Here is a 13,987-nt window from a genome sequence, read left to right as displayed (position 1 = left end):
CTTTTCCACCAACGTTGCCTAATGACGGTGTGGTCAACTTTAAACCTGGGCATCACGTGCACGCTCGGTGTCGTCACGTTGCGGTTAACAGCGAGGTGCGCGCAGACGAATACTTCGCACCCTATATTTATTTGAAAAACGTCCATTGCTGCCATTAGTGAAGTAAGCATGCAGTGCGGCGAAGCCTACTTGCAGATTTCAATAAACAGTCTATCCATCAACAAGAGATATATCCTTTCTCTCCTTTCACTCGGCTTTCGGTAAAGTGGACGGCTGACTTGATATCGGTAAAACAAACAAGCAAGCCAAGAAAAGCAAGCAACACGCAACTTAATACCAGTGGTATTTTTCACGCACGATGGCTGATCATTAATGTATCACAGTATACCCAGCAAAGCGAGAAGCAGAAACATATAAGATGGAAAGATCTCATTTGTTTAAAATTCGCTACTTGAGAGTATCGCGGCATTTCCTTGACTGGTTAACTTTTTATATTATATTAATTTTTTTTTTTTTTTTTCACATTCACATTCAATATACACATTATGATTCGATGCAGATTCGAGATCACTTTTGAAACTTCAACGGAACTCTTGAAAGAAATGCTCGCAAACAAGAATTGGTGGTCACTCACCTAGCCTATACTTAGTTTAATGACGTTCCTAGAATTGCTTATTATTTTTATTACAAGCACCAAATCTCTAAGATGGCGTGATACTAAATTTAGTGTTGTGTCGCTGCGATGTCGCTACAGCAGGCGTTAACTGAAAAAAAAAAGCGTTATCGTCTCACTGCACGTGTCCTTCCATACGTCGCATCTCCATCTGCGTCACAGCGTTAACTCATCACTCCCATGTGTCATGCGCGCCGGGTGCGCCCACTGCTCCTGTGTCACACACTTGTAAACGGAGACACGACCTCACTGTGCCGGCGTTCCGACAACCACATCTGCAGGAATTGTACGTTACCTGCCATTCTCAGGCATCGGGCGCGTCCTTGGTAGTAAGCTTGATTCTGAGACTCAAGCAGCTCTTCCGGATAGGTATCAATCACGAACCACGTTCTGCGACAGAAGAAAGCGAAAGAAAGCAATGCAGCGAAGCATCAGGATTGGCTAGAGTTCTTTTTTTTTTTCTTAGTAACAAATCTAGCGCAAGAGCATTTTACGAATCCTGGTTTTATACACCCCGATTGGCACGCGAGCCGTTTTCTTACCTTCTAATTTCAATAAACCCGGTGGTGCTGTTCTCATAGTTGTTTCTCAGGTCCGATAGTGTCCTGCATGGCCGAAATGTAGCGACAGAGGTAAGGAAACATGCCACTTTAATATCCGTACGTTGGTTGTACTTGTATTCTATGCCAATAGCGTCGGTCACAGAGTACTACTATGACAGCGTATGGCTGCTTCTCGGGCACCTACTTCAGTGAGTCGGTCGTCCCGAAGCCTAGCAGGGTGACGCTGACGTTTGTACTCGGAACGCCTACGTCTAGTTTCCTTCTTCTACTAGACAGAGTGCGTTAGCACAACGGGGAGCCCCCACTTATCTGTACACAGCCCTATCTCCCCATTAATATAATTACCCCTCGGAAGCTTTGAAAAAAAAAAGGAACTGCAAGCATCATTCTCATTCGTCTCTCAAACACGTATGACTGCTCACGCTGCTCATGCCTCGCTTCGTGTAACGCACTGCGCTTCGTCACACTTACTGTTGCATGCGCACCTATTCAGGTGACGTCATAGAGGCCATTTGTTGTCCTACTTTCACTGTGGCGCTGCAGTTAAAGGGACACTAAAGGCAAATAACAATTGTCAGAGTGAAAGCTCAGTGTATGACAACGTCTAAAACGGCAATATTATCAACAGCAATGCCCTACTTACCGAGAAATTAAGCTAAATGTACCACACGACGTGCGCCCACGAGCCGGACATCTTGGAAATGCTCCCGATGACGTGAGAGCGTCTGACTACAATTAATCACTAGTAATCAAACTAGCTGTAATAAAAAAAGAACCTTCCGTGCATCAAGAGACGTAATAAAATGCTGCTTGTTCGTTTGTTTGATTCATGGAAAAAAGAACCTCTTTGGCGTTGCCATGGGGAACGGCGCACGTGGTTCAAAGGTTCCGTTTTCGCCGAACTGCGCTTCGCCCGACTGCCGGCTTCGCTCACGCGGTCGCGTCTCAGTGTTAGTATCGTTATCGCATACTACCGCGTGTGTTTTGCGTGCTCGTGAAAGTCGCTCTGACAGAAAGTTCGACAAAATTCCGTTGTTGCTGCTGTGGCTCCCGCTACTTTCGCTGTGTCGGCGGCCGCGCAGTACAGGCGGGCAATGGGCAATGTTGGGCACGGCAACAGTGACGTCAGAAAGACCGCTTTCAGGCAGGTGACTTGAAGTGCGCTAACGCGATGCGGACCAACAAAACGTGATTTTACTTCAAAATAAGCATTTCCTTGGTAAAAAAGTAGCACCTACGAGGTTTCTAGACCGCTATTTCAACAATCAACGTCGACTTAATATTTGCCTTTAGTGTCCCTTTGAAAGGTTTGTGATAAACTAGATCATCCACCTGGGCCATCAAAGAATCGAACGCACACTCCCCGATACTGTAGTGCTAATATCGTCAATAGGTGAATTTATGGAAGAAGTTAAGCCTATATATTCTACTCAATTTTGATGCCAGTGATCGCATTGGTCAAGAGTTATTGTTCTCAGTGGTGTTTCACTTGTAAGCTTGCTTATTTTTCAATTCCTTGCACGAAATGCAACATTCTATAAGTTTATATGTAACACTTTTTCATATATTTTTGTGTGCCTTTGTGCGCAACGATTTTCTTTCATTATGTACCCCGAGGATCAACGGTGTTGGTATAGGTAGCTTGTTCGAACATGTTTGAAACTTGTATATTATTATTTACCTCCGATGTTTCGTCTGTACAGCATGTTATTTTGTAAAGAATGTAGCACTCTTGTATGTTCCTTTTTTTACTTATTCCACTCCTGTAATGACCCACTGTGGGTTGACAGTATAAATAAATAAATAAATAAATAAATAAATAAATAAATAAATAAATGACACGACGGCCCTGTGAGGTCAGTACACAGACCTGCTATTTGCTCTGTGCTTCGCACAAAGAAAGACTCCCACGTTTCCTTATGCAATTGCGATTCGTCACGGTGTGACGTCACAAATTGTGACGACCTGTGACGTCAGGGGCACATCATAGGATTACGTTATCACATGAAGATGATTTTTTTTTTTTTTGCATCACTCGTGTTGAAGGCGACGGTGACTTTTCGCATCCGGTGAGTCATCTAAGGCTTTCGTCTTAATTATTTTTGCATTGATGCACAGTTTATCCTAAAACTCAGAGCGATTGGTGCCCACTGATGCGTTGCGTAACTAATGTACACTTAACTCGATCTAATTGCCCGTTATAAAAAAATTACCGAATTCTGCTGGTTTAATTTCTGGAAGCAACACCCGCCCCGTTGGGGAAACATCGCATAAAGCGTACGGAAGTTGTTTGATTAATTGTTTTTTTGTGTGTGATGATGCTTTGTGAGCTCTAGGGTCGGCGATTACATCCCACTGTTTAAGAGAGGAATATATAAGACCTCTTCCACGCTGAGTTTCAAGCTGCGCCAAGTTATTCGCTGCCTCATGGCTCATACTCACGATCGTTTCTTCAACTTGCGTATGAGGTCATCTCTTGCATCTACATTTTCAGGTATCGTCATGATTTTCAGTACGGTATCCTGGTCTGTGTATACATTCGATGTCGATCCTTCTCCCAAGAATACGAATTTGGGAGCTTTTTTGCGATTGCTAAAAAGCGAGGAAGATAAAAACAATAAAACAATGTATTTAAGTTCACCTGAGCATCTTACAAAATGAGAAAGACACAAAACAATAAAGCAAGCTTGATGTGTTTGTGCTTCCGTTTGTTGTTTTCTGTGTGCCTCACTGTGTCCTAGTCTTCATCAGGCGAGTCCAAAAATACAGTATGCTACTCTAACTTGCCCATGAAAACAGCGCTCCTGAAATAGAGCAAGTTTTTTAAGCTCACCATGCTCAATTTGCAGGCAATTCCAACACCAACGTGTGTGTGTGTGTGTGTTTTTTTTTCACTCTATTTTTAAGAAGACTTCGCCAGCAGAAAAAAAGTACTACTCTTTCTCCTCCCTAAAACTTACTTAGGGCTCCAAGTAAGATACTCAGATGAGATTGGGCCAATACGGTGTGATTTTTGCTAATAGCATTTCCTTTGCTGTTACGCATGCTTCGTATCGGTAACGAGCATCCTCGCTTGAATAATGACAGCACATGATACAATATAAGTACAAACGAACTCCACAAGCTTATGATTGTATCTCTTATTTCTATGTGTAAATGATTCCTTGACAGTGTAAAATGCATGGACAGCTTTCTGTATTATTCTTGAGCAGATATTTATGGACGCAGCAGATGTCAACAAGATATTGTTGCGAGTGAAAATTACTTGGCTAAAGCTGAAAGTATTTGGATTAAGTCAAAACACAAGAAAGACCAAAAGCAATAGGCCTATGTCCTAGAGATATGTATTTTGCCCTTCTACATGCGAATCACCCTCTATAATATTTGCGAACATGGAAGATGGCGTAAAATGTGGTATTCTAATTTATTTTTCAAATTTGAAGGTTAAACATCAATAGAGAAAAGAATGGTGCATGTACACGAGGTAACAACTCTGTGTGAAAACGTATTGCTTAGTTTTTGGCCTTGAATTAGTTCTTGCGTTCGTTTTTGTGCTTGTCAAACCACGTTCCAACTCGTACCTGCTCTCTAAACGATACGCCATATTTACTTCTGATGTGTTCAGTGTCACCGTTCACCAAGCAAGAAACTAAACGGATAAAATGTTATCAAGACTGCGTACCTTCCCAATACTTTCCCAAATGTTGTAGGTTGTTCTTGCCGACAAAACCGCAGGATGTCCTTGTCAGACATGTCGTGTTTCGTATTTGTACGTCTGATTGCTGTACCTGCCCGTGTTTCTTGCCCTGTTTTTTGCTTCCGTGCTCTGCTGTCATCTCTGCTTTTGTTCTTTGCTTCTATGTACTTTGCTGCAGCATCTGTTGTCTGCTTGTCAGTGGACCCATTTTCCTCACTGTCGTGCCGGCAGTCAGTCTGTGCACAAACAAAGCGTTTGCAGGGTTGAACTTTTTTTTTTAACAGACAAACAGACGGGACTAGTATACATGGCAGAGAAGTGGCGTGGATTACTGCCCTTCAACAAACAGAGCTGTAACGCGGCGATTTATGGTTTTAAAAAATAAATTTCGGTGGTGATTTAGCAGTAAATGCGAGAGAAACATGGGAGCGTTACCTTGAATTACTTATCTGCAATTACTTCGATAGTCAGCACTCGCCAAAATTAACAACTAGTTAGCCAACAGTAACCTGCAGTTAGCGAAAATTGCATTTGACAGCTGTAACCAACCCGAGTTAACGTTGGTCAGCATTTGCAAACACTGCTTGTCTGCAAGTAAATATACGGCAGGAGAGCCCCAATCTATCGGCCGGCTTCATACAAACTCTGAGCCCTTTTGTTTTCCCACTTTGCCCTTCCTGATCGTAACACATTAAAATGTTAAAAAGATTGCTGTGAACACCTACTATTACCTCATCGTTGTCGTCAAAGAAGCTCGTGTATGACGACGTTGAGTCAGTGCTGCTTGACGAGCGATGCAGACGACCGTAAGCATTTCGTTCCGCTCTTTTTTTGTTGTTGTCCCATGCTTGTTTGCTTCTGTCGCTTGTTCGGGTAAAACAGATGGACACAAGCAGTGTTACCATTTGGAAGATCCAGTACATGCCGAAAGTGGCCAGACATCCTACGAGAAGCACACCTGCGGTGTACCCAGGTGTCCCCTGCAAAGATGACCCAGAGGAGATCTCTTATTACGTCAGCGCATGATGATGATGATGATGATGATGATGACAGCAGCATCATATATCGCTTCACAAAGTTAACTTGTCCCGAACTTCTGATAAACGTTTTTTTTTTTTTTTTTTTTTTTGCTGTAATGCAACAAATGCTGGGTATAGTGCAACAACCGCTGGATTTTGCCATAAAACTCATATTATTACGACTCACAAGCGCTACTATCATCGCTTGAGTCCAAGATCTAATTATGAAGTCAGACATAATATGCATAACTTGACTACTCTAACACATTTAGAAACACACCATCCCTCCCCCCGAAAAAAAAACAAAAAAAGAGCTCACACGGTCTATAGGGTCTCGTATGCATTCACCTAAGACGACTCGAAGGCATCTTTTTCCTCTCAGTATCTGTATTGATTCCCCCCCCCCCTTCGAAAGCTTTCTGCACCTAACGTACTTTTGCACTACCTCCGTGATCGGCCCTGCTTTGACCAAACGACGAGAGAGAGAGACATTTATTTTTTTAAAAAGTGGTTCATCGCGGCTGGAGCCCTTCTTCTAAGGCTCCACTGGCTATAGCTAAAGTCCCTAGAGACTTTAGCTACAGCCAGTGAGACTTTAGCTATAGCGGCTCGGCGGGCCTGACCAAGCGACGATGTCATGTGATGACGTACACGTGGCGGATGGTCACAAATTCTGGTTGTCTGTGACAACGCGATGATGTGACACGGTGACGCCATCACGTGATGGTTTCTTTCATCACTGGTGTTGACGCCTCTTACGCGGGACGCCGACGGTCAATTTTCGTGTTTGATGAGGCATCACAGAAATTTCCCTGATTAATGCCCCTGATTAATGCATAATTGATTCGCCTTACCGCTTCACCGATGTACACGAGAGCAGTCTTTTCTGGTCTTGCCGTCAGCTGGTAGTGGTATTGATTTACGAGCAAAAGCGTAGCTTGGTCAAACACATTTTTGACTATAATCTTTAAGATAAAAGCTAGCGCAACACCTACAACGGCGCATATGGCCAACATGGCTACTCTTCTCTACCAACGCCACCTAGACAAACTTCGTCAAGGCCGGGAAGCTAAACTCCATTTGTCGCGTGACGTCAGAGGTAGTGGGCTGACTTTTTTCAGTGGGCCGCTCTTGCTCGGCGGACGCTAGCACCCATGCATCATGCGACGCTGGTTGCGTTGTGCGCTGCGCTTGGTGGCGGATCATCGCGTACGCCCGCGTTCGGCGGCGCGTTCGCATCGGCGTTTTGGTCACTTCAGCATTACTAGTTTTCGAAGCTGGACGTGTATCGAATCTCTCACGCGCTGGCTGCCATCCGATGCCGAGTTAAGTTGATAGCAGTGCGAGAAACGCTAATGCTGCGTTGCTTTGAGTGCCGTCGGTTCCTTCGAAGCTGTGATGTGTGCTGCTTGTGTTTGTGAGCGTGTTGGTCGTTGAGTGACTAGGCTGTGATGCCAGGGAAGTGTTGTGTTCTACATTGTTGTGGCAACTACGACTCGAGGCCCAAGGCACACGTATTTGGATTTCCAACCGATGAAGACACGCGGAAGGCATGGATACGTGTTAACCCAAAGGATAATTTCAGCCCGACAAAGCATTTAAAGGTAAATACACACCTCTTTTGATTTTTGTGTATTCCCTTTCATGTAGTATGATGGTATTACGTTTCGTTTTTGTCACGTGCGTGCGTTTCGCAGTACGTTAGGGTGAACTGCAGAAACGCGAATGGTAAAGTTGTCACTCTCTTGTCACTTGCAGGTGTACGAGAAACACTTCAGTCCGGACGATATTCTACGAGAAGTTTGCAATAAACAAGGCACAAAAGCGGAACGAGATGTGTATGCTTATTTATGTACTTTGAAGCATGCGTTGTTTTCCATTATTAGAACATTTGGCACGCAAATAACGGGGGTTCCAATCGAATATAAAAGTCGCCACATGTCACGCACTATGGGAGTTGGTGTAATGCTTAGCAGTCAGCAAGGATCTGCATATATCGCATTATTTGTCTGTGAGGCAAATGAAGGCCTTCAGGTCATAACAACGGGTTCACTATTGAATGTTTGTCGTGCATTCATGCATGTACATTTCGTTAAATACCATGCTATAGAACTTACATTCTCGTGTATGCAATACATGGCTGCTCATTTATATTCGTCACGCACTTATTTCACGTCCTACCGCTTTTGTTATAAATCCGGTTAGCGAAACAGCCGGAAGTTTACTTTGACAATGTCATATAATTCACGCCTTAATTGACAAACATGTCATGATTTGCATGCTAAGACCTGTCACTTATGCTCCTCATACAGCCACGTCACTGCATGCCAGTTTTGATACACATCTTGCTAGCCAAACGGTTGCGAGCCCACCAAGTGCGTGGCATGCAAGTCATGCCGCACGTGGCATGAATGTCATGATTTTTACGTTACAACCTGTCATTTATGTTCGTCATACAACCATGTAATGCTATGCCAATTTTAGTATACATACATTTAATGAAACGGCAGCGAGCGCTCCAAGAGTGTGTCATGTAAATCAAGCCTTACATGACATGCATGTCATAATTTACATGTTACAGCCTATGAGTCCTGTTTGTCATACACTCCTGTTCCGCGATACCGATTTCGGTGTATATGAAATGAACTAAACGGCCGCTAAAGCACGCATACCGTAGCTCACGCAGGTCGAGCGTCAGCCCACTAGTGACACGTCACTCGAACAGCTTCCAGGCCTTGACGAAGTTTGTCTAGGTAGGTGGCGTTGCTCATACCCACTGCAGGCGATTGGCCGAGTAGGGGGCAAATTTTTCCAATATCATCTTCAGTGTGTCATTCGTAGAAACCAAACTTAACTAATACGTAGAAACCAAACTTAACTAATACAATGAATTGATGTACCAAATATTGTTAATGAAATATTTAACAGAATTTAGCTAGATATTAGTGTTGTGTTGATGTTCTTTCGGTTTCGGAATGCACTGTGAGAATGCCAGGGGGCGCCGCTCTGGCATTCATATCAGAGCCATATATACCCTTCAGTGGTGCGATCTTGTACGCGTTACAAAATAACCACGGAGGCGTGGCATTACATCCAGCCGCACGTGACCGCACATGCCGCACGCGAATGGCCCATTTGAACCGCGACAGACGTCACGGCTCTGCATTGACCAATCGCGTGCGGTCACGTGCGGCTGGTTGTCATGCCACGCCTCCGTGTTTATTTGTAACGCGTACAAGATCGCACCACAGGAGAGTTTGGCGATTGTTTCATCTCGCCGCTCTCCGAGCTCCGCCCCAGCACCGCCCTCTACTGCCTCTACTCGTGACGTAAACCTTCTCTCCTCGCCGGCGGCGGCGGGCGGCAGCGGCGACAGCGCGGCGCTGAGTCCGGAGCTGCCGCCAGGCTAGTGACAGAAACCCACGTGACCGGATGGATGGATGGATGCTATGAGCGTCCCCTTTAAAACGGGGCGGTGACATGTCTGCCACCAGGCTCGAAGAAAAAAAAAAAAAAAAAAAAGCTTCCTTGTTTCATGTTGGCCTAATACCTTATCTACATTGATTAAATCTATGTTATTATACCAAAAAATATAAATTCACGGTCCATCTCTCTGCCTCTAAAGGCAGAATGACCTTATTTTTCCCCCATTATTTATTTTTGTTCTTTATCTCTACTTTTCTGCCACCAATACTCTAACCGTCTCTTACTTATTTCTATCGCGGACGTGTTCAGCTTTCCATTGTTGTCCCTAAAACCTAAGGCTTCATGTAGACTCGTGCCCACACGTATACCTGGGTGAATATCGCCACATTCAATCAGTACATGTTCCATCGTTTCCTTAGTTCCCCCGCAGCATGTACATTGTTCTTCTTCGTTACTAAATCTCGCTTTATAACTACGCGTTCTAAGGCAGCCCGACCTTGCTTCAAACAGTAAAGCGCTTCCCTTGAATTATCATAAAACCTTTCCCTCCTTATTTCGTTTTTTCCTTTTCGGTAGTTACTCAGAGCCGGCTTCTTTTCCATCGCTGTCATCCAATAAGTCCTCTCCGCCTCTCTGACCTTCCGCTTAATGCTCCTTGTTGTCATATCGCCCGCACTGCCAGCCGTATATTTACTGGTGAGCCTCCTAGTTCTTTTCTCTCCACTGCGTGTCAACGCTTTTTCTATACAAATACCTGAAAACCTTCTCTGCCCATCTACTCTCCTTCATTTTCCTCAGCCTCTCTTCGAATCTCATTTTGCTCTGCGCTTCCCTCACTTCAAAGCCTGTCCATCCCATATCACCCTTTACAGCCTCATTTGTCGTCTTCCGTGAGCGCCCAACGCGAGGCGGCCACCGTCCTTTGATTTACATCCATTCCTGATTGCACCGGTATGGCTAATTGAGGCGCCATCCATTGACTGGGATCAGAGTTAAAATTTGCGTTCCGTCTCTTTCCTCCCAACCCTCTTCCACCCCCTCTCTGGTGGGATCAACTCCCTTTCCTGCGGGAGGCGCGCTTTCTGCCGCCTTGCTGGCGCCGCCGACTTTGAAATCCGTTAGAAAGTTTCGTGTCTGGCGTTGGTAAGGCATGTGTTAGCCGTCGCGCGTCCGTTTCATGGTGCTCGCTCGCTGTGTGCTTGTGCGACGCGATGTTTACGACTCGCGCTGTTCGTGCATAGTGCTTTGTTGCTCGAATACTTCCAGAACAAGTCCCGGAATATATGTGCCGGCCCCCAAAAGAACGACAGGTGAGCGTGCCCTTTGAGTCGCGGTCTTCATTGTGTCAATTTGAATTCACGTCCATACCGAGTAGCTGTTCTCTGCAGTGGGGCTTCAGTTAATGTTTGCAAAAATGACTGATTTGAAAAGGGCACGATGCTGCGCTTAAGCCGTTATACGACAAGCAGCAGACATGAAGCCCATGCGACGTAACTATAGTTACAGGTTTACAACTCTCACAGAACTGCGTGTTTGAGTGTGTGCTTTGAATTTGTCTCCGGTTAATTACTGGCCATCGCCTATAGGGAACCCAAGCTCAAGTTTACGGCGCGACGACAGCGCCGCGCCAGCCGCGCTGCGGCTCTGTCGGAAAACTGAACCGTCGCGCGGCCGACTCAGCCCCTTTCACGGTAGCGGTAGCGCACGTGCGCTCGCGTTCTTCTCTCGGTGCGGGTAACTGTGGGGCCGTCAGCTCGGCACGTTGAACCGAGAGGCTTGCTGTGCGAAGCTGCGCACTTCCATTTCCCGATGGCAGAAGCGACTCCGCGGAAGCGCAAGCGTGGTCCGAAGTATTGCGGTTTAGTGGCCAGCCACAACAGTGCAGACAAGGCACACGATTCACGTGTTAAACTGTATCGGTTTCCCGGCGTGTGTCGCACGAGAAATAAAGGCGGCAAGCGTGGATAGCTGACAGCGCTGTCTCGCCTTCTATTTTGGCTGTCTGAGTTCATCGCTTTCGTTCGTTCCGACTACCTGATCGGTAAGTAACGGGGCGCATGCACGCAGCGACTACAGTAATGATTACTCGATGTCTTCTCGCATTGTTAAAGTCCAGTTACGGTTTGTAGGCGAAGCAACTCTGTGTTTTGATTCCCCGTGCTTGTGAGACCTACCCGTCGTTGTTGAACGTTCACATTCGCGTTATACCGTTAGCGTTGCGCGGTTGGTTGAATTCAACTGAACCCGGCACATTGTCAGAAGTTCGGCGCCTGCATTTCACGCGTCGGGAAGGCTGCTTTATCACGCCGGAACGGACGTCTGTGCATTTTCAGCAAGCTTTGACATCGTTCTGCAGATTTGCTTTGTTTTTTGTCACTTTATTAGGGTGATATATATTTAAGCCGCTAAATATAACTGCATACCTGCCAAGTCTCCCGGATTACCCGGGAGACTCCCGGATTTTGAACGTTTCTCCCGGTTGTACGGGTCATAGGAAAATCTCCCGGGAATCCAGTTTTGCCCCGCGCGTCCAGTGCTTTGTCTGGCCACATGAGCAAAGTTGTCTGGCCACATCCTAAATGTGTTATAGGTTATATCAGCCGTTAATATTTCGTAGGTGATGCGTTTGTGTACACACAATAGCGCGTTCGCCAGCGCTCGCGACCGTCCCCGTCTCAACGGCGCCCCTTATGTTCCCTTACCCGACGAAATAACTGGTAAGCAACCGACGACAGGCCTCGCACGCGGAGCGATGTTATCGCATGTGCCTTTCGCGCGATGGTGACGGCCGGGTCATCTGTGCTTCAGCTGCGTTCGTCCCTAGCGCTAGTGCGCTTTTACTCGCACGTGAAACAGACGATGCGTAAGCGATGTGATCGGTTTGGACTCTACAGATCAGCGGCCGCAAAATCCCGCTGACTGTGTCCATCCTATATTGCTATCGCAGTACCCCCCCCCCCCCCCCGTGAGTAGTACCCCCCCCCCCGTTGAGTAGATCTCCCGGATTCCGTTTCTCCAAACTTGGCAGGTATGTAACTGGCACTTAATACATGCTTTGCAATTGCAACCTTGAAGTAACCACCTTCTGACTTTGTGCGATTTTCTAGCCGCGTTCGCGCAACAGGTTTTATACGCCGCCTGTCAAGTCGATATCATAAAAAAAGACTGCAAGCATGACGCGAGAGCCGAAAAAACGAGGCGAGCAGTTCATCTTGCTTCACAGTGGTTGAAGCTCAGCTAGCTGCCTCGCGTCTTAATCGGCGGGTGATTCTCCAGCGGCACGGAGGACTTGACTCAAACCTTCTCAGGAAGCAGTGCCATGGCCGTATAATCTTTTTTTTTCGCACGCCGCAAACGTTTGTTCACGAAAGTACACGGCTGCTACTGTAAGCATGCCATATCAAAACAACAATCATATGATTCGTAGTCCACGCCGCAGAACATCGATAGAGTGTACGGCTTCATTTCGGAGTGCATGGACCATTATTCATCTTTACATGACAGAATGAGACTTACCTCGAGGTATACCGTCCACTCTTTGTAATCGCGACTTGGGAAATGCATTTCGCTTTGAATCGGCGTGGTTGTCGTCGATCGTCTGCTCTTCACCGTTAACGTGATAGCCTTTGCTCATTTTATCAAGTTCGTTTTTCGGAAGCGCCAGTCAAGCTTGAAGATCCTTTTGAAGCCGCACTGCCGCTGTAACATTGTGATACGCCGCAGTGCAAACCGCGAGAGCTCTGCACGTGCACGGAAGCGAGCGGCACGCGGTGGAGATAAGGGAAAACGCTCGCTGATCACGCCCCTTTTCCTCTTTTCTGCCAGAGATGGCGCTGCCTGTCAAGAGCAGCAGCGCCGCTAAGCGTTGCTTTGGAAGCCTATAATCTAGGGTTGTGCGAATATCAAATTTTCGAGTACGAATCGAATACGATATCCACCTTCGAATATCAAAGGGAAAATGCCTCCACAGTAACAATATTTTATTTAACATGTAGCTATTTGAAAAACAACATTAACAGCTTACTACACTCTAGCCTGACTGGCAACACAACATACACTGCTATATCTCCGAACACAATGTCCAGGCTAGCACAATGCACATCACAACACAAGCAAATATCACGTCACAGAAAGTAATGACTAATAGGTTATCATGAAGAAATATGAGTTGCTCCACATGATCAGGAGCAGGCGCTCCCTTCTAACAGAGACAACCCCCCCCCCCCCCCTTGCTCTTAAAGGCACACTCGCTTGGAACAGAAGTGGCTGTATAGGGAGTTACATGGGGCAAGCTTTGCCAGACTGGGGTATCTGAAGGTCCTACAGTCCGCCACCAGTCACATGGGTCCTGTCCCTTCTTCAGAAGTGGTCCCGCATAGTGAACGAGTGGTAGTGCGGCACGTTACGGCCGCATAATATTGAAAATGTATGGTACATGATCGCCACCAGCGCTGCACGTCAGAGATGCACCAGCAATAAATCATGCGTATTGGGGAGCTCGTCGCAGGCAGATATCGTGCCTCCGTGTACTTACGATGTTTATCGCTCCTCTCGGCAACGTTTTTAGCTATACGACACAGCAAAATGTGGAAGACGAGTTATTTTATGC

At 46.2% G+C, this 13,987-nt stretch overlaps 1 protein-coding gene across 1 annotated transcript in view; it reads right to left on the bottom strand.

Annotated features, from left to right (window-relative positions):
- Window positions 1-5,678: 5,678 nt before the first annotated feature.
- The window catches only part of LOC119404561 (SCL-interrupting locus protein homolog), a 55,192-nt gene continuing 46,883 nt past the window's right edge, over window positions 5,679-13,987 (bottom strand). Inside the window, exon 15 of the mRNA XM_049418927.1 lies at window positions 5,679-5,913. Within this exon, the coding sequence (XP_049274884.1) occupies window positions 5,877-5,913 (37 nt within the window). The 3' untranslated portion in view covers window positions 5,679-5,876. The remainder of the gene's footprint in view (window positions 5,914-13,987) is intronic.

The sequence above is a fragment of the Rhipicephalus sanguineus genome, chromosome 9 (assembly GCF_013339695.2).
Source record: "Rhipicephalus sanguineus isolate Rsan-2018 chromosome 9, BIME_Rsan_1.4, whole genome shotgun sequence".
NCBI lineage: Eukaryota > Metazoa > Arthropoda > Arachnida > Ixodida > Ixodidae > Rhipicephalus > Rhipicephalus sanguineus.
This window is presented reverse-complemented; position numbering and strand designations above follow the sequence as displayed.